This window comes from Brienomyrus brachyistius, chromosome 14 (assembly GCF_023856365.1).
Source record: "Brienomyrus brachyistius isolate T26 chromosome 14, BBRACH_0.4, whole genome shotgun sequence".
Lineage (NCBI taxonomy): Eukaryota > Metazoa > Chordata > Actinopteri > Osteoglossiformes > Mormyridae > Brienomyrus > Brienomyrus brachyistius.
This window is the reverse complement of record NC_064546.1, coordinates 4,447,190-4,466,299: the sequence shown is the minus strand read 5'-3', so window position 1 is coordinate 4,466,299 and position 19,110 is coordinate 4,447,190. Positions and strand designations below refer to the sequence as shown.

At 43.0% G+C, this 19,110-nt stretch overlaps 2 protein-coding genes across 8 annotated transcripts in view; both read right to left on the bottom strand.

Moving 5' to 3' along the window:
* The window catches only part of mapkbp1 (mitogen-activated protein kinase binding protein 1), a 42,955-nt gene extending 42,181 nt beyond the window's left edge, over positions 1–774 (bottom strand). The window contains exon 1 of one of the 3 annotated variants that reach the window (XM_048973985.1): positions 155–774. In XM_048973985.1, the coding sequence (XP_048829942.1) occupies positions 155–268 (114 nt within the window). In that variant the 5' untranslated portion in view covers positions 269–774. The remainder of the gene's footprint in view (positions 1–154) is intronic. The other 2 variants (XM_048973986.1, XM_048973987.1) reach the window with 2 other exon arrangements.
* A 2,516-nt stretch (positions 775–3,290) lies between these two features.
* The window catches only part of mgaa (MAX dimerization protein MGA a), a 37,389-nt gene continuing 21,569 nt past the window's right edge, over positions 3,291–19,110 (bottom strand). For 4 of the 5 annotated variants that reach the window (XM_048974367.1, XM_048974365.1, XM_048974366.1 and 1 more), the window contains exons 15-25: positions 14,666–15,064; positions 14,002–14,277; positions 11,833–13,016; positions 11,451–11,569; positions 11,296–11,338; positions 11,020–11,199; positions 10,613–10,724; positions 10,296–10,514; positions 7,128–7,298; positions 6,314–6,436; positions 3,291–6,201 (exon numbers count right to left, since the gene is read on the bottom strand). In XM_048974367.1, coding sequence (XP_048830324.1) covers positions 5,264–6,201; positions 6,314–6,436; positions 7,128–7,298; positions 10,296–10,514; positions 10,613–10,724; positions 11,020–11,199; positions 11,296–11,338; positions 11,451–11,569; positions 11,833–13,016; positions 14,002–14,277; positions 14,666–15,064 — 3,764 coding nt within the window. In that variant the 3' untranslated portion in view covers positions 3,291–5,263. The remainder of the gene's footprint in view (positions 6,202–6,313; positions 6,437–7,127; positions 7,299–10,295; positions 10,515–10,612; positions 10,725–11,019; positions 11,200–11,295; positions 11,339–11,450; positions 11,570–11,832; positions 13,017–14,001; positions 14,278–14,665; positions 15,065–19,110) is intronic. The other variant, XM_048974369.1, reaches the window with a different exon arrangement.

Sequence of the window (19,110 nt, the reverse complement as noted above, 5' to 3'; positions counted from 1 at the left end):
TGATACAAGTGGTCTAGTTAAGATATTATCAAGTAACAGTCGGCGTGCGGACAGCTGTCTTGCATGCTTACCCGTATTAGCAATTGACATATCCCAATAATTAAACGCGACCTCGCTTTCCATATTCATTCTCAGTAAAAAGTGAATTACGTACCTTATTCGCTAGGTTCTCTTTGTTGTTCCCTGGTTTATTCCTCCTCAGCTTGATAGAAGGAGAGCGGAGTAGGTTTTTAATCCTACTCTTTATCGTGGACCCGTCTACCGACATCTCGGACCAATGTCAATCCTTAAAACCAGTGTATACGAAGCGACAAGCATAAAACAATAAACGCTACTGCTAAGTTAAGCTTCACCGTATCGCTGCAGCTATTAAAATGTAGCGATCGGCGATCGGCTCCTTAAAAAGCGCCCGAAATGCTGGCGGTTGCATAAACACCGCATGTTAAGCGCGAGCGATCGCGAAAGGCATAGCGCCGGTTTATTAAGCGCTTCGCCTGTACTCCTCATCGCGCAGGGGGGAGCCTTTCTGTGCTTATCCGGCTTCGCGGGAGGGTACGTGGCGACTGGCTGCGTCTGAACACCGGATCGCCCAGCGCAGTCGCGGCTCCTTCCGTGTGCAGTCGGCCGCTTTATAGCCGCTGCCCCTCCGGCTTGCCAGCTATTCGCCTACGCCGACTGTCGGTGGTTAATATCGTCAGAAAAATATCCCGCTGCCTGACTTGTATACTGGGCTTCTTTTTTTTTTAACCGCAATCTATTTTGCTTCCCTAGTAAATGGGGAAAATGCAGCAGCAGGGATGGATGTGCACAGATATAAATGCATTTCGATTTTAAAATCGAGTCGGATGAGCGGCGATGATTATGCCTATTGTGTCTTGATTGTATCTTTTTTGTGAATATTGGGCTGAAGGAGTAATTTGCCATTGTTTTTTATTCTTAAACTGCAATGATATCGGCTGAGGACGACCCAAACGCCAGAACAACGAAATATGCTGAGGTCGTATCAGTTATCTTGTCAGAGGATACGTGTGGTGCAGTTAAAACGAGCAATTGGTGCACTGATTATTTTAAACCTCGGCGTTGCTACAGCTCGACTGATTAAATACGATTACCTGCAGATTGATACGATATGGGTAATAACATTTTGTAACGCCTTCGCCAAGGTTGTTTTGGCATGTTTAGTGTTATTCCAAACCTTTGTTACAGGCAGTTCGTATTTTCTTTGGTCTGAGGGAGGGGGCAGTAACTTTTCTAGCTCACTATCTAGATGCCAATATTCCGTCCTCATTCATTGGATTGTAAGCAACAGTTTTCATACTAAAATCAGTTTTCTTGTTGCTGCCCCAGGGGCAGGATAGCCTCTTTAAACTCGAGTTAACGTGTCCTGTTTCGACCCCAGCCCCCAGTCTCACCACTTTCTATGGCAACCAGAATGGCTCAAAAATGCTCCATCAAAGGCAAAGGCTGCTTTACATTCACTTTCTGCGGCCTCAAGTCCCTCGCAGGAGCTTGGAAGCTCGCCGACGTCGCCATCTAGAGGTGGCCAAGCGGCAGTTCGCCACGGTCGTTTCTCAGACGACGCATGATTTTTTTTTTTTGATCGTTCGACTTCCGAACAGTTGGAAGGTGGATGTTTTGTTCATTGACATACTTTCATAATATTAGATTTCTTACGTGTCATTTTTGTGTACTAAATGCGATAGAGCAGTTGCGCTTGGTGGGTAGGGCACTAGGCTGGAGTACATCTTAGACAAGATGCCACACATAATCATGCTGTATGATAATCATGTGGTAAGAGACACCAGTTAGCCCTGTCACATGTCTTTGGACTACAGGAGGAGAGCAAAGTAAGCAGCGAAAGCCCACACCACAGGGAGAAAATACACATTTTTCATTAGCTACATTAAAATAATACACAAGTCCAGCAGTGCTCTGGAGTGCACCTCAGGCAGCAAGAATTTTACTGTCACAAACTCACCTCAGACCCATTAAGCACAAAAATTATATTTTTCCCCTTATTTTAATGCCACACACACACACAACTGCTCAAGCTTGCACTTACTCTATTGAGAAATATGGGGGGGGGGGGGGTGTCATGTTCTACACAAGGGGGGGGGGGGGGTGGTGTCATGTTCTACACAAGGACATTAATTTAGTATTTCACATAGAGCTCAATAAATCTAAAATCAGGAAATCCAGTGCAGTTTGTCTCTCTTAAATTAACTTGAAGTTGGACCAAAATGAACCTCTCCCCTTCCTGCAGCCATTCCAGGATGCCGAGCCAGGGAAGACGAGAGGGTGCGGGCAAGTGCTGGAGGCGCACAGAAGCAGGGATAGTGTGAAGGCCAGTAACTTATCAGCGTTATCAGTGCAGAAAAACATGGTGCTATGAAGCTGAGGGTGTTATGTGGGATACAGACAGCTGGCCCACATCAGTAAACACGCAGCACACAGTCCAGGTTCAAATTGGTCAGATCACTGATGGCCAGTTAGTACCTTGATGGTGTCGACCCTCCGTGGCAGGGAGGGCTGTGGACAAGGTCACTAGCTGTGAGGGTCTCCAAGGGTCACCAGCAGTAACAGGAGACGGTAAAAAAGCAGAATAAATTTTAAACATTCCTCTAGGTGGTGATACAGTCCTGGATAATGAGTTGTATCCAGTTCCTGCATAAATGGAATAAATTAATTAGCACTTTAAAGTTTGTTAAATGGCTTCTGTAGTTACGGATGGTCTTTGCTGATTAAACTAACTTTCTATGTTAAAGGTTTGTTTTTATTGCCATTGGTCACTGTCTTTGACATGATGCAACAGGATTCAACAATCCCAAGATGCCAAAACATCTTTTTATGGTTAAAACTCACTACACCCATTTAAGCAACTTAACTACTTATATGCTATTTTAAAATGCACATGTGGCTTAAGGATAGTGGCAAGCATAAATCCCAAAAGCACTATTTTTCCATATACTAATATCTTGCTTTTCAAATCTGTAGCATGGAAATCATGTTCTTGCCCACCCAAGCACCAAACGAGCCACCTTAATTTAAGACAAATGTCACCGGAACTTGTCAGTGAGCAGCTACGAGTCTGCTTTAAGCTGGCAATGCTGTATCGAGCCATTTACTACCCACCTTTCCTAAACTGAGCCTTAAAAGGTCATGATTCTGCTTCCTTATTCACCAAATACCACCATGAAGTGCGATGGCATCTTAAGAAATGCAAGTTAAAATGAGAAAATGCCCATTGAAATCTACGAGATAGCTGTGTGAAAGACAGAACCCCGCACAAATACACACAGTTTTATTTTATTTCAAGACCACATTGCCTTTTCTTCTCACCAATATTGGATCTTGACTAGTAGATATAAAAATATTGCCACTTTTCATACAAAAAAACCTAGAAGAAAAAATACCCTTGTTTTTCCAAAAATACTTGGGTAATGATAAAAAAAAATTAACATTGGTCTTCACAAAATACAGGAGTACGCATTTCTTGAATTAAAAAAAAAAAAAAGACTTGATACACAATGAAACAGATGGCTTTTAATTCTACTTATACCATGCTAGGCCTTCCCGTTGCACACTTTGCATGATAGCTTATGGTTAATTTTATAGATATACATTTTACATATTCACCTCTTTACAGATAAAATTATTTGCTATACATATTTGCTAGCTTTTTAACTCAGCAGTGATGCAAACAGATTTTATGTAATGGACAGGAACTTAAAATCCATGAAATTATGCTGCCTGAAACTGATGATAAATATAAAGCAAGTCAGGCACACATGGGTACAGTTTTGTATTAATTGTTCTTTGAGAAAGTAACAGTCAGCCTTACCAGAGCAGTATAAAGGCTGTTCATCACCATAATGTGTTTAAACCAGATTTCAATGAAACTCGGTCAACTTCCTCTCCCATAATTCTTGTCCATCCTGTGTACCATCTTACCCAGCCTAAAGTCCAAAGAGCAGAAGTAAGGACACACATTCTCAGAGGTGGATCGTTCAGGTCCAGGAAGTAAAGATCTGGACCAAGTTTTACTTCAACCAACCAGCTGAGTACTCTATATACTCAACCGCTTGGTTGAAAAATATTGGTTTGTATTTTTACTTTCTGGACCTGAATGATCCACGTCAGCATATTTTGCTGGGAAATTAAAAATACTAACACAAAATCTAAAATGTGTGGCTGATAATGGTAAAAAATAAAATCATGCCAATGACATCATAGATTTTAAACGTTTCAGGATTCCATTCCAACAAAGATATATCTAGAGCCAGCCTGTCAAGCTTAAGGTGTTCTTAGATAAAGCATATTAGCATTAATTTCCTTTTCTTTCACGTTGTGCATGACATTCTACAATCACAACCTTTAATGCAATGTTTAAATTTTATTTACCGTTTTTTGGGAAATCTTGTTCATTTTTTTGAACAAGACTAGAATCTATGAAAACATTTCTCTAGGATATGAAACAGGGCGTCAAGTCTCCTTAATTCATACATACAATGGGGGAAATATATATTTTTTTAAAGGTACAGTTCACTAGAAACGCTACTGTTATAGTATTCGGTGTGACTAGTGCACACGTGGGCTGACTAGTATGAACATAATCATTTGTTACACACTGAACACTTAAGTGTTTGACGTCATGCTCAGAGTCCGACCTATGCAGCTCACAGAAAGGTCATGAGCATAGACAATGACCTGCAGGTCTGTATTTATTTCTGTAACAATTTCCACTGTTTAGTTTGCAGAACGAAGGAATTTTGCAAATTGGCATTTTGTCCTCAGATAACATTTATACTCAGTACCATAGAACACAGTCTGTCACAACAAAGCCATGTTCTTTAGATTAGGCTGCCTTTCTACACTGCTAAATCGTCTCCAGGACAGAGGACACCAGCAAACATCGTCCTTTACACGTGATCATAATGTTATAGGACAAACAACAGTTTCAAATGAAACACAGGGTTAACTCCCGACTCCTCCCCTTACAAAAAAAACAAAACAAAAATTAAAAAGCCAGCTTTACTGACAAAGCAGGAAGGAGACATTTTTCAGTTTCCCCCCATAACTGCAGAGGAGAGGGGGCACATTCTCATTTGGATTTGTTAGGCACATTGGGTAAAAGTTCATGGGAGAGGGAAGGAGGAAACATAAAAACACAACACACACATAGATCTCAAGCCCTAGATCAAACAAACATTCATAAATCTGAATAGTTCTCCCTGATTGGTTTGGTGACTCACAAGGAAGACTATCAGGTGGTGTTCAGAGTGTTATCTTTATGATGACTCAGAGGGTCTGGGGGGGTCCTGACCCCCGTATCCATGTCCTGATTTGGATTGCTCGTCTTTCGTCCCAATGGGGCAAGCCTTGGCATGGGCCTCCAGGAGACCTCGCTTTCGTTCTCACCACCCTTGGACTTAGAGTCTGCAGACACTGCAGCATTTCCAGCTTTCATTTGCAGGAGGGGGGGTGGAGTCAGGGCCCCCCCTTTAACAGAGCTGGGAGGGCTCTTTTGTCGAAGGCCATTGGCCATAGTTGCATCGCGTTTATGTTCCGGGTGATTTCTTGATCCAAAAGATACTTTGACCAAATCATCTGCTCCTGCTCGAGGTAATTTCTCCTCCGACTGATCCTCCATCGATCCCAGCAGGTCCTCATCAAGCTGGAGGAAGAGTGGGCTGAGGGAGCGCTCATCATCGCCCTCATGTCCCTTACCATGATCCACTGGTTCAGGTTTGACAGTCTCCCCTCTTTGCAGGACATGCCTGACTTTCTGTGTTTGGGACTGTGTGCCCTCAGAATCCTCACTGTTTGTTTGCTGGTTGAGGAAAGCAATCTCATTGAGCAGTGATGTCAGCTTCTCATCTTCAGGATCATCATCTGTGTCATCGTCATCCTCTTCTTCCTGCTTGATGGTACCTATGCCATTAACCGTCGGTTCCTCTTTGGGAACCCTCGGTCTGTCACAAGAAAGCTGGTCTCCGATCACTTCTCCATCTTCTAAGCCCCATTTTCCTTGGGTGGCTCCTTCCAGATCTCCTCCTGATTCAGGACCGGACCCCGGGCAGGAGCCAAGGTGCTGGGTGGACTTGGATGAATTCTGATCACTTTGCTCTGATTTTTGTGGAGAGGGCAGAACTGACTTGATACTTATGATTTTAGTGATGGTTAAATTTTTCGGTGCTGCAACTGAAAAAGGGCAATGCAAATGTTCTTAAGAGAGCAAGGCCCAACAAAATCATTGTAAGACTGCTAAATGTCTTCATGGTAAATTTAGCAAAACATTATAAGGTAATTCTACCTTCCGAGTTGTTTTTTTTGCTTGTAGGTTGACTTGACAATGAAACAGAAGCATCAGGAAGTGGGCTCTTGACCTGAATCGGAAGTGACACTCCTGGGACATTAATTGTCACTGAAGCCACACCTAAAATGGACAGAAAAACAGCACAGTCAATTTTCTTATTATTATCAATCCTATTCAGCTCAATCCTATTTTTGCATACCAAAAATGTACACAAAACCAGGTTCATACTATAATACTAACACCTTCATTTCAGTCAGTTGACAAGTAGTCCTTGAGGAAATTTCTAATTGCCTGCTGTAATGAATTGGGAAACACCAATTTCCTAATAATTGCAGTTTGTTGTGAGATATTTTCAGTGGCCCAAAAAGGGTGCCAGATATGGGATGTTTATCAATATGCATACTTGACCGTCCTTATGTCCTCGCACACCAAAATGACGTCATCTTACATTGCCGAAGTACAGTTCTAGTACTCAACAGAAACACAGAGGACTGTTAAAATTCCTCGGATGTCATTCTTGCCACGCCCCAAATATCAAGGATGCATCTGTTGTATCCTCGCCGATGACACAATCCCACAATTCATTGCTTCTTAAGTTTGTTTTTAGGAGGCAAGTTGGCAAGAACACTTTTGCCAAGGACACAAGCATGTTCTTTGCATCCATGGTATCGACAAACACCCATAATCTACAGGAATCGGACACTTTTTTAAAGACTGCGAACAAAAAGCAAACCTCAGAAAAAGGCAGTGCTCAAGCCCCAGGGGGGAGGTGGTGATGAAATATGTCAGCCCAGACCGTGTCAGAGCTTACCAGGGACAGGGGAAAGCACCACTCCACTGGCAGTGACCTTGTTTGGCTGTAGAAGAGTTGTGATGGGCTCCAGTGGACTCTTGACAGTTAGAATTTGCTGGTTTGACACCACAGCATTGAGTCCTGAGACAAGAGACCCATCATTCGCAGACACCAACGCGGTGGGCAGCACTGAAAGCAGAGCATGGGTGTTGATACAGCTCACCTCAATACATAAGTAATAAACCCCAACTTAATCATTACAAAATTTACCCCTTTATACGGTGAATGCTGCCACATTACAAGACCGTGTTGCTTCACCGCTTACTTTCCAATGTCTAATCCAATTTTTATGGTACTGAATGTAGTTGTTGCCCTTCTCTCTGGGCTGTTGCTATATCTCATGGCTCAGTCCTGTTAAGGGCACTATGACTAGCCAGGCACGTCAAAAATGAGGTAAAGCAGTATTGCAGTAGATAGTACAGTATTACTATTATTTACACAAAAATCCTTGCTTAGCTAATGCTTCACACAAAAGTGCAACATTTCTAGTCAGTTATATTTACTTAGGAGTAAAAAACTTTTTATCCACAAACAGATGTGAACAGAAAATGCAATACAGCTGGAAAAAGGCTTTAATGAGCTTTTGCTATCTTGATGAATTTCATTGCTTACTTTAAGCATCATCCCGCCACCAAGCCTGTTTCGTGCCTCCTTGGGCTGGTTGAATTACATCCCCAGGTCAATTTTTGCTATAGTTAACAGGTACCACATTACAATAAGACTACCCTTAAAGCAGGGATGGCCAATCTTATCCGCAGAGGGCCGATGTGTGTGTGGGTTTTCGCTGCAACTCCCTAATTAGATTACTAATTAGAGGACTGATTGATTCCTCACACCTGGGTTTGAACAGCTGACCTAAAGGTTACCCCAAAAACCTGCATACACACCGGTCCTTTGCGGATAAGATTGGCCACCCCTGCTTAAATGGTCTATGAATGGTTTATATCAGGATACCAACAATTGTGTGAAATTAAACATATCTGCCTTTAAATGTCTTATTAAATTACTCACTTAGCACGCTTCCTCAAATATTTTTTGCATTATACAGACCAAATCATCCAAACAGTTTTATTCTGAAACAGAATAACCTTCAAACTCATCTGAAAGTATTGAAAGAGTTCACTTATGTCTTTTCCATGTTTGACAGAGGTGTGCATAGTAGCTTGTTTCTCTTGTATTCAGACAAATTGTTCAACAGCCTTGTACAGTTCAGGCTACACTGCTAACCAGGTGATATTGGGCTGAGAAGAATTAATTAAACAGAACAAAAGAACATATATAATATAGCAGATTGGCCTATAAGAATACACTATACTGCCAAAAGTATTGGGACACTCCTCCAAATCGGTGAATTCAGGTGTTACAATCACTTCCATAGCCACAGGTGTATAAAACCAAGCAACTAGGCATGCAGACTGTTTCTACAAACATTTGTGAAAGAATGGGTCACTCTGAGGAGTTCAGTGAGTTCCGTGGTACCGTGATAGGATGCCACCTGTGCAATAAGTCCATTCATGAAATTTCCTCATTACTAAATATTCCATGGTCAACTGTTGGTGATATTATAAAGAAGTGGAAGCAATTGGGAACAGCAGCAACTCAGCCACGAAGTGGTAGGTAAAACCACAGAGCACATGCCGAGGTCACCAACTGTGACCTCCAAACTTCGTGTGGCCTTCAGATTAGCTCAAGAATTTCATGGGATGGGTTTCCATGGCTGAGCAGCTGCATCCAAACCTTACATCACGTGCAAGGCAAAGCCATAGATGCAGTGGTGTAAAGCATGCCGCCACTGGACTCTAGAGCAGTGGAGACGTGTTCTCTGGAGTGACAAATCACGTTTCTCTGTCTGGCAATTCGATGGGCGAGTCTGGGTTTGGCAGTTGCCAGGAGAATGGTACTTGCCTTACTGCACTGTGCCAAATGTAAAGTTAAGTGGAGGGGGGATTTTGGTGTGGGGTTGTTTCTCAGGGGTTGGGCTTGGCCCCTTAGATCCACTGGAAAGAATTCTTAATGCTGCAGCATTCAAAGCCATTTTGGACATTGTCATGCTCCCAACTTTGTGGGAACCGCCCCTTCCTGTTCCAACATGACTGCGCACCAGTGCACAAAGCAAGGTACATAAGGACATGGATGAGTGAGTCTGGTGTGGAGGAACTCGACTGGCCTGCAGAGCCCTGACCTCAACCCAATAAGACACCTATTGGGAATTAGAGGAATTAGAGCAGAGACTGTGAGCCAGGCCTTCTCGTCCAGCATCAATGTCTGAGTTGAAGCTGATATTGCTGCAAAGGGTGGGCCAACGTCACATTAAAGTCTAAGAAAGGGATGTTATTAAAATTGATGTGTGTGTAAAGGCAGATGTCCCAATACTTTTGGCAATATAGTTTATATATGCATATATAAGCAATTTCATTAACATTACCAGTGTTACCAGACATTTTACCATCCCTGTGGGAACACCATAAAGATCATCTCCATTCCCACTGTTACTGTGGGAATATTTTTTTTTCTTCTCCCATTCCCATTCCCTCCCCATTCCTGTGCAGCCCTCTAAGTTAGATCTGACACTTTTGTAAACGTCAAACCACATGTTCAGTAAAGTGGCCTCCGTCACACCCCTTCCACTACAGAACACTGACCATTACATCACTTCCACACCTCTGTATTGCTGCTGATATGTACTTCGTCACTTTAAATCACATTGACTTGTAAATGCCTATAGTCTGTAAATAATTTAGGATTTTTTTCATCCAGCACACTGCACTAGGGAATATATTTTTTATATTGCATTTTACTAATAGCTCTCCTAGGTTTATTTATATTTATAACATGTCTACAACACTGTATTTTATATTAATGAGGTACATTAATGTATACCTCTTTGCTGTAAGTGAGCTACCAAACAAATTGTATTTCTTATACAATGACAAAGCTTCTCATCTCTCTTAAGTTCCCCCGAAGTTTGAGAGAATCACTGGATGCAAAACTGCAGTAAATAATAACTAACTAAATGCAAGGGACCTTCAAGTGGAGAGAGGCCTAATTAAAGGGGATAAGAAATGGAAGTTAATAGGAATTAAGGCAGATGCTCAAGCAACAGGTGTCCACATGCAGCAGTCAGACCTTGAGACACTGGGAGTTTTCTCCGGGATAAAATATTAGGTCTCCTCGATGAAGAATATGGTCTGGACAGGTTCTCCAAGTTTGCAGGTGGTGAAACCTTTGGCTTGCTAGGTTTAGGGTCCACAGGCACCCCAGCCTTCTTCCTCCTCTGAGCTTCCAAGCTCTTCTGTTTGGCACAGATGTCCTGTAGCTTCTTGATGATCAGCTCCTCTGTCTTTCCTGCAGGACGTGCCAGTTAGTCGCTGCATCATAACAAGCACTAAGGTCCCATGACCGTGGGGAAGGCAAAGCGGAATAAGGAATGAGTCATGACGTACCAGATGTCTGAGAGATCTTCTTGATGTAAGTAGCACGTTGTCGATTTAACAACCTCTTTCTCTCTTCCAGGTGGTCATTCTGATCCACCAAAGCCTGAATTTCGCCATTAGCCTAAAAATGAGTGAAAACAGGGCATTCCGATCTAAGCTCTACGCTGAAAAAAATGCAAACAGAATTGCTGGAATTGCTGTAGCCACAAATGTGGAGGTTCACCAAAATGCCACAATGGTTACAGCCATGTAAAGTTTTATAAACATTTCAAAAATTGGACTCCTTCAGATATACCTGTGCAACATGCTTTGGGCTGCCTTTGTTACAAAGAATGTATTTCAGACACAATGTAACGCGTATACCTAAGGCAGACGTGGTATTCCACACTGCAGGAAGGTCTTTGGACCGCCCTTACCTGTTTCAGTATGAAGTACTTGGAGGCTTTGGGCATGTGCTGCAGGCCCAGTATGTGCCTCAGCTTCTCGAAGAGCCCCCGGAGCTCAGTACGTCGCCGGCGCTCTGTTACGTTGTGCTGGATGCGGCCCGCCACGTTTGCCTGCTCTTCCACCATTGTTTCCTCCCGTCTCTTCTGCGGCTGTTGTCATATGATGCAAACAGTCACACACTGCTGGCTTGGTGTTAACCAGTGCTCTGCACTGCCATTAACCCTGCAGAATCACGGCACACTTACCGATTCGTTGGATTCAGTCACTGTTTTGTTTTCAAACATGAGTCTGAAAAAGAGAAACAAAGTTGCACCCTTGTAAAATCGTTTTCAGCACCACTGTCTGGAACGTACTTCTGTATGCAGTGGGAAATCTGCTACACGTCAGTCTGACATCTTACACTTTGTCCAACTTCATCTGCATAGCAGCTGCCTTCATTCGTGCAATGTTGATTTTTTCTGTTAACTCTTCTACGGTCTCAATATCCACAGATTCATCCTCCTCACTGTCTTCTGGGTCCTGGAAGGCAAAACAAATTCAATTTTTCAGTTTTCTGTTGTGCACAGGCAAACATCTTGTTTGCTTCCTTGCTCTTTGGTTTCTTTATAATCGTTTACAGGCAAATTTTCCATCACTGTCCTCTTCCTAAGAGTTTAACCATCCTCCTTGTTTTGCATGGTGGGTCAATCAATTTTAAAGTCACCCAGGTTGGAAGACTAACAAACAGTTCATAACATACACCAAGGTTTTGTGAGCAAACATTTTAACGGGTGCTCCTTTACCATGGCTAAGCTGACACTCTCATCTTCAGATTCTTCCTCAGAGTCGTCAGTCAACTCCTCCGATTCTCCAGTTACTTCCATGTCTGCCTCCACCTCTACCTCTCCTTCTTCCAAGAGCCGCTTCTCCTGGGACGCCTTGGGTATGGCCTCCCGCTCCACCGCCAACACATCAAAACCCGTATCCATTGGCCCGGGAACTACAGCCCCAGAAGGCGATTCTGAAGCAGACTCCTTGGAGCGCTTTTCAGCAGCAGATACTGCGCTGATGACCTCTGAGATGTTTATTACTGGAACCATGAGGCTGGGTGGCTGCTGGCCAACCATAGTGGAGGGCACAGAACTGGGAATAATTTCGCATGGTTTGATGGTTGGACTTTCTGCAGAACTGACAGAGCTTGATTTCTCCTGAGTAGAGCCTGCAGTAAATGAGCCATCATCTGCACTCGCCTTTGACTCTTTTGATGAGTCTTGACCACTAGTATAGGAGTGATCGGCACGGGCCGGTGCCACTGGGGCATCCTGGGAAGGATCTTTATCCCCGTGGACCTCAGGAGCCTGGTCATTTGAGGAAGGGGAGTTGATAGTGTCATTCTTTGCTGGTATATTGGTGACCACGTCTGGTTTCATTGGTGTGATTACAACTTGGCTTAGAGTGGGTTTTACAGTGACAGCAGGTTTTGGAATCTGAAGCAAGGTAAAACCACTCTGGCCAGAGAGAACCTCTGGAGAATTTGGTAGCGGTCCTGTTGTATTTAGGGTGATGACCTTAGACTCCTTGGTTCCCGGGGCAATTCTGACTGTGTAGGTCCCAGTCTGACCGAGAAATCCAGGAATAGTTTTGAGGGACGGAGTGAGGGTGCTGAGCGTAAAGGCTGTAGCACCTGAGAGGGATGAGAGTTTAGGGGCAGAAGCAGGCGAAGTAGCCAGAGTGGATGGGGTCGTCTTGGTGACACCGTCAGAGCTGCAGGCAGGCGACTCTGGAAGTGTGGTAGGGGAGGTGGCTTGGATAGTGACAGTGCTGGTGAGGATGCTGCTAGTTGGGGACTGGTTTACGACTGGAGTGGGAGAGGTGTCTGTGATGACCTTGGTGACAGCAGTGGTCAGTGGGGTCTTGATAGCGGAGGTGGGGGAAATGGCTGGGTTTGACACAGTGACAGAAGGTGTAGGCAAGCGGACGACTCCACCTGAAAAACAAAAATCAAAACTAGAATTTCTCTCACTGTGATATATGAGAGACGTGTTCCATTTGTCAGATTTAGGCTGGTCACAATAACTTTTGGTGGACAATATACATTATCCCAGAAATATCTGTGGTAAATATTGTCATTTTAAGACCATTTTATGCCATTTTATTTTTTTTTCCTGTAGCGTCAGCGAAAGTGGAATGGGCTATTGCGTCCAAACCTTCTACATACCCAGAAAATTCAGTCTGTAACTGATTTAGTTACATCTACTATTGCCAGTGCCAGCAGTGAAACAACTAGCCAGCTTATTAACGAAATATCTCTGCATTGTAAATGAAAACCATGCCGCAGGTCTAATATGTAAAATTTCGAGTAGCATGAGGTGAACTGCAAAGTTCAGTAAGTAGTAAACTCTCACTGCGCGAAATTTAAAAGGACAGCAGTGAGAAAAGGAGCTCAAAGACAGACGGGGAGCCTTCAAGGAGACGGAAGTGGATATAGGCAGGATACGGGGACAGAGTGCAAGCAGTCACACTCCGAAAACCTTCTTATGGTTTGGCAGCTTATAAAAACTTAAAATCCAAAACAGATAAAAATAAATCCAACAAAACGGAGCACATATGAACCTTTACTCTCGATTCCACCTGCGTTCATTCTTCAAACCGCTGGAAATGCAGGCAGGTTCTCAAAAGCCACCATACTGGTGGAAATGAGGCATATAAGCGGAGTGATACAGCTGATGTGAAATGTCCGAGTGTGGTGACCACACTCACAGAACATCTCGTCAAATCAGATTCCTTGGTCAGAATCAACCGTTGTATAATGTGCGATATGTCAACATCATTATTACAACAGGTCTAGTTGCATAAATTTCCTTCAGTTTTAAACCCAGACTTACAATACTTAGAATAATATATAACATTAAAAAAATCTGAAATGTATGAATTTTCCATTGTAACAGGAGGTGCAAAAGCAACACACAGACCTGGGCTGCGGATGACTAGGTTGGGCTGGATGGCCCGCAGCTGGCTAAGAGGCACCAGCTGGACCAGCTGCCCATTGGGGTGCCGGTAGAGGTTTGTGCCTGTCGTGCCGCGCACAGGCTGCAGTATCATCTTCTGCCCAGGGGTGATCGGTGACGCGGTGGCTGGACGGACTGCTGGGACAGCTTGAGAGACGGGGATCAGGAGCATTCGAGGAGGAGAAGGAACAGCACTGCCGGGGGATTTGGCCACAGTGCCTTTGGATGGCGAGGTCTCTTCTAAAAATACAGCAAAAAAAAAACAGGGCTGCAATTAAGACTCAATGGGACAATTTACCCATAGCAGGACTGCCATGCACTACAGAAAGAACTTAGCATCTCCCCTCAAAAACAACACAGAGCAAGCACGCTGAGGTTCACAGACAGCAAGTGGTTCAACAAATGAGTACAGAATACCACGATGGAATGCAAGAGCTCAAAGGGCTTCTGCTGATGAGAGAACAGGTGAAATCCAAGCACATAGGTCTGCCCGTGAATTCTGAGCATGGGAGAGATGCACCACGACCCTGGGATCTGATTGGCTGCCGGTAAACAAGACATTTGGGGGATGAAACTGGGGGCCAACAGACAGCGGGCATACACAAAAGGCAGCAGGAAGGAGGCTTACCCCTTTGGAGACCGGGCGGGACAGATAGGAGGGTGATAGGGGGGACGTTAATGACACCAGCAGTGCCGAAAGAGCCTGCGGCTGCAGAGAAGCCCAAGGTGGGGTGAACGTTACTGCTGTTAGGGGAGGCAGGCTCCTGGACACTACTGCCCCCTTGAGGCAGCTTGCTTGGGGATATCACTGTGGACGCAGCAGTCGCACCCTGCACCCCTTGCTCTGTCTGAGGGCTTCGACTAGGGAGGGAGGGACCGACCACCAAGAGGTGGCCGGACGGCAGAGCCACTTTCTGGAGGCTGCCCGCCACCTGGGGAGCGCTAACGATGGGCAGCCTTTGCTGTAGCGAGTTGAACTTGTTGACCACAAACTGGGTGACGACCTTCCCCACTGTGGGCTTGGCCACTGTATGAGAGGAACAGATTGAGGAGCAAGTTCAATCTCCTGGTTCTCTATTTGCAGCTGAACTTCAACCACAAAAAAGCTCTACGTCCACTAGCACCACACTTTGTCATTCTGGCATCCAACACCAATACAAACTTCTAAATGATGCTGAAGATGAATAACTTACTTGTAGATAGGGCTGCACTGTATCACATCACGATTACATGCTGCATGCGTAAATCACCGGGGCATTAGAAAATGGGCTAAATATTTATCCGGACACCAGCTTTTCGGTACTTTAAAGATGTTCACTTGCAGTACTTCCACAATTTGGTAAGCAGATTACTAGTACGACAAACACTGACAGGTGTAAAGATTAGTGTGGCGCCCAAAAGTGAGTAACACTGAATTTATAGTTAACTACGTTTAATAAACGTGTCAGACTTTAAACTGCAAAAAGTACCACCACACCACAGACTTTTTACCTTATTTTTCCACAATATCTCCCTATTTAAAAATTGTTATGGCTGCTCATCTGTCCCTTTCTTCACCGACACTTCAGTGCTCATCGCTTCTACGATTCGGCACGCTATCCGAATTTCATAAACATAAGGATGCGCTGAATTTATATAGATTACTAACTTTTGGGTGTCACCATACTTATCTCCTTAATATTTTAGGCGTACTAGTAATCTACTTGCCATATTGGGGGTGTAAATGAACATCCCTATAGTACTGAAAAGTCGGTGTCTGGACGAATGTTTCGCCTGTTATTTAAAGCCCTGGTGATTATTGAACCTGCGCCATAAAATCGCAATTACATCGTGATGTGACATCACGCAGGCCAACCTGTAGGTAAAGGGTCACCTTAAATAATGGCAGTATGGTTGATATTAAGGCTGTACCAAACCATTTCTGTGGAGTGAGTGTTAATGCATCATAATCATGATCTTTTATCTTTATAAATGTCAATATGACAAAGCCTTACAAGTGTGTTTTAGATTCTCTTACCTGCCAAACAGGGCAATGATTATTCAGAACACACTGCTAACTCTGAGAAGCTCACTGTGTTTCAAAACCAACTGACACTATCCCCTTAATGGGGGAGGCTCAAATGGCTGGAGCTTGGAAAGAAAGGAAATATGGGTTTGCCCATACAAGAGAAAAGCATAGGCAGTGTGCTTAGACACCATTTATTGTGCTCTGCTGGCTGACTGTCCACAGCTAACCTGCTGACATGGAAGGCAAGCATACTTCAAAAACAAAGCATGCTAGTGCAATATGAATCAAATATTTCAGCCAAATACTAATGATTAGAATGTGCATCTTGTAACCAATTAATGATGTTTAAATTTAATATGAATACTGGTTTTCCCCTCATTTTTACCTGCTTGAATTGGATAAAGACAAAAAGACAAAAGAAGCTTAGACATTAATGTCATTCATTATACCAATAACATTCAACAGCCCATGACCAAGAATATAAAAGTGATGAACCTCTGATGTGTGAAACTCCCGCTTTGTTCCATAATGAAATGCCTTCAGTACGGGGGGGAGGTTTGGCATTAAAAATCATGCAAGGGAAAAACCAGGCCGAATTTATACACATTAATATGCCACTGCATTACTGGAGGAATTCAGCCACTGACTACATGCAAAAACTGAAAATCAGCTCATCCATGCCAGTGATTCTGGTTTATGTTTTTTGAAAGAACTGAAAAAGTGGGGCACATTTGGGGCTCTTCCCAACCGGCAATCTGAAGGACTACTTTAATGGTCTACAGCACCCAGTTAAAAGCATTCAAGTTAATCCTGACCTAGGGCTGGGTGATATCTAAAAAATAAATAAGATATATTGAATTGTCTACACACACAGACAAAAGCATGCATACATGCAGCACAAAACAGGGCACTTCAATTTTTGCAGCTGATTGCAAAACCTGAGAACACGATAAAACAATATTTAGACAAGTTTAAACAGTTGGCATTAAAACTTGCTGAGTGTCTAAAGCAGTGGTTCACAAACTTATGGCAAGCCATAGCCTCAAACCATCATTATGACCAACGTTTACATACAATGCAACCTTTGCGCATCACAAAGAGTTCAGACTAGAAGCCTGAACTGAAAGCCAAATACCACATTTTTATCTTGCTCTGTGTGTAGTCTACTTCCCTGACAACGGCGATAATCAGTGATATCAACACCAGGTTACTCTTATCTAATATCGTCATTTGTCAATACCATCGTCATATGACTCGGCTCTATTCTGAACAGGAATAAACACTTTTCCTAAACATCATAACAGGTTGAGACAGATGGAACTTATTACTCAAAAAGCCAAAGGCATCGTAGTATCTGCGAAGAAGCTCTTTCCTGAACATTCTGTGCTCATTGTGTGCTTCCACAATGCGAGCCCATTTCTTGCAATAAAATCGAAAGAAAATGTACCTCTAGAGGCAGGGAGAGGACAGAGAAACAATTCAGGCAATTCATTCCTTTAAATAAACAGGCGAGCTCAAAGGTGCTCAGTAGCTGACCACAGGACTTAGTACACTTTCTCAGGGAAAGCATTATGAGAGCAAACCATCGCATGCTTTCTACTTTTTTGGGAACAAGACATGCTGCTGCATTTTATGATTGAATTCATCATAAAATTTACCAATTTACTGCACATTGCTGATAAACCAAGTCATGACAAATGTTTGATCACGTAATGTATCTGAACCTTAATTCTTGCTAAAGATTTTTTGTATTGAAATACAGCTTTATATACAATTAGACAAAAGTTCGAGTACACTTGCAGGAAGAGTCTCTACATCATTCTTCTACAAATACATCAAAGTGAAAGTCAAAAGGAGTACTACAGCCAGGCAGAAGGGAATGCTCTCAGTCCTGGATTCCTCAATAAAGACACCAAATATCTTGAAAACTACTTCAGAGACATGAGACATTCAGTTAAAAAAAAAAAAAAAAAAACACTATGTAATCTCCTGACACGTTTCCCAGCACAGCTTCAGCCGATCCCCGAGAGCCAGGCTCCCTATGGTTTGCTTTGCATTAATTCTTCAGGCTAGTTTTATGGGATTATGTTCTGGAGGTTATGCCAGCCTCAGTATTACTTTGAGCTGACCTTCATTTTCCTTCTGCCCCAGATACTCCGTGTACAATTTAAAGTGAATTTTTGGTGGTTGTATCTTGGTGAGGAACGAAGGACCAACCAATCAGCAGTCAGGGTGGAAGGGCATGTCTTTGACACTTGCTAAGACAGCCATGTTGGTTGATACTGCCATGGAGTTGGTAAAAACCACTAACAAAGCATTATCAGTAAGTGCTTCAGTGTAATCGCAAGAATCGCAATACCGCACTACATTTACATTTATTTAGCAGAAGCTTTCACCCAAAGCGTCCCACAATTGAGGGTCATCGACTTCTTAAAAAGTGTGGAGAGGCCGAGCTTCCAATGAATGCCCAGTTACAAGTACACTACTAAACACTTTCTGTCATTATAATAACGCCTTCCACACAATGCCTGCATGTTTGGAGGGTACAACAACAAAAACAGACTGATGTGAAACAAAGCACAGTATTGTCTGTAATGTTAACAATATAAAAACAACAGATATAATAAATACCAGTAGACTGCTAAAAATATTGCACTCGTGTCATGCAGTAACGGCTGATGAGGACGAATTGGTTCCAAATAAAGTTCTACTTGGATTGCGCAGAAATAGTGTGGATTTATGAAATAAATGTGGTTATTGATAGAAGTGATAAATGTTTATTTCGGTTAGGAAATTTTGTGACTTTAGCAAAAAATCACTTTTGTGTCGAGTCAGTTTCTTTTATATATACAGTATTTAAATTTATGAATATTATGCTACGTAACTTAGCATTATGCAATAACACCGCACTATGTAATAACTCCACAAAGCGTGAAGGCATCCATGTTATTTATTACATAATGCACCACTTATTACATTTTCATCATGAAAAGTACAATTCCTGCATTTTGGAATAACTACCGCAATATGTAATCACTCTTTACGAAACTTGGGGAAATTATATA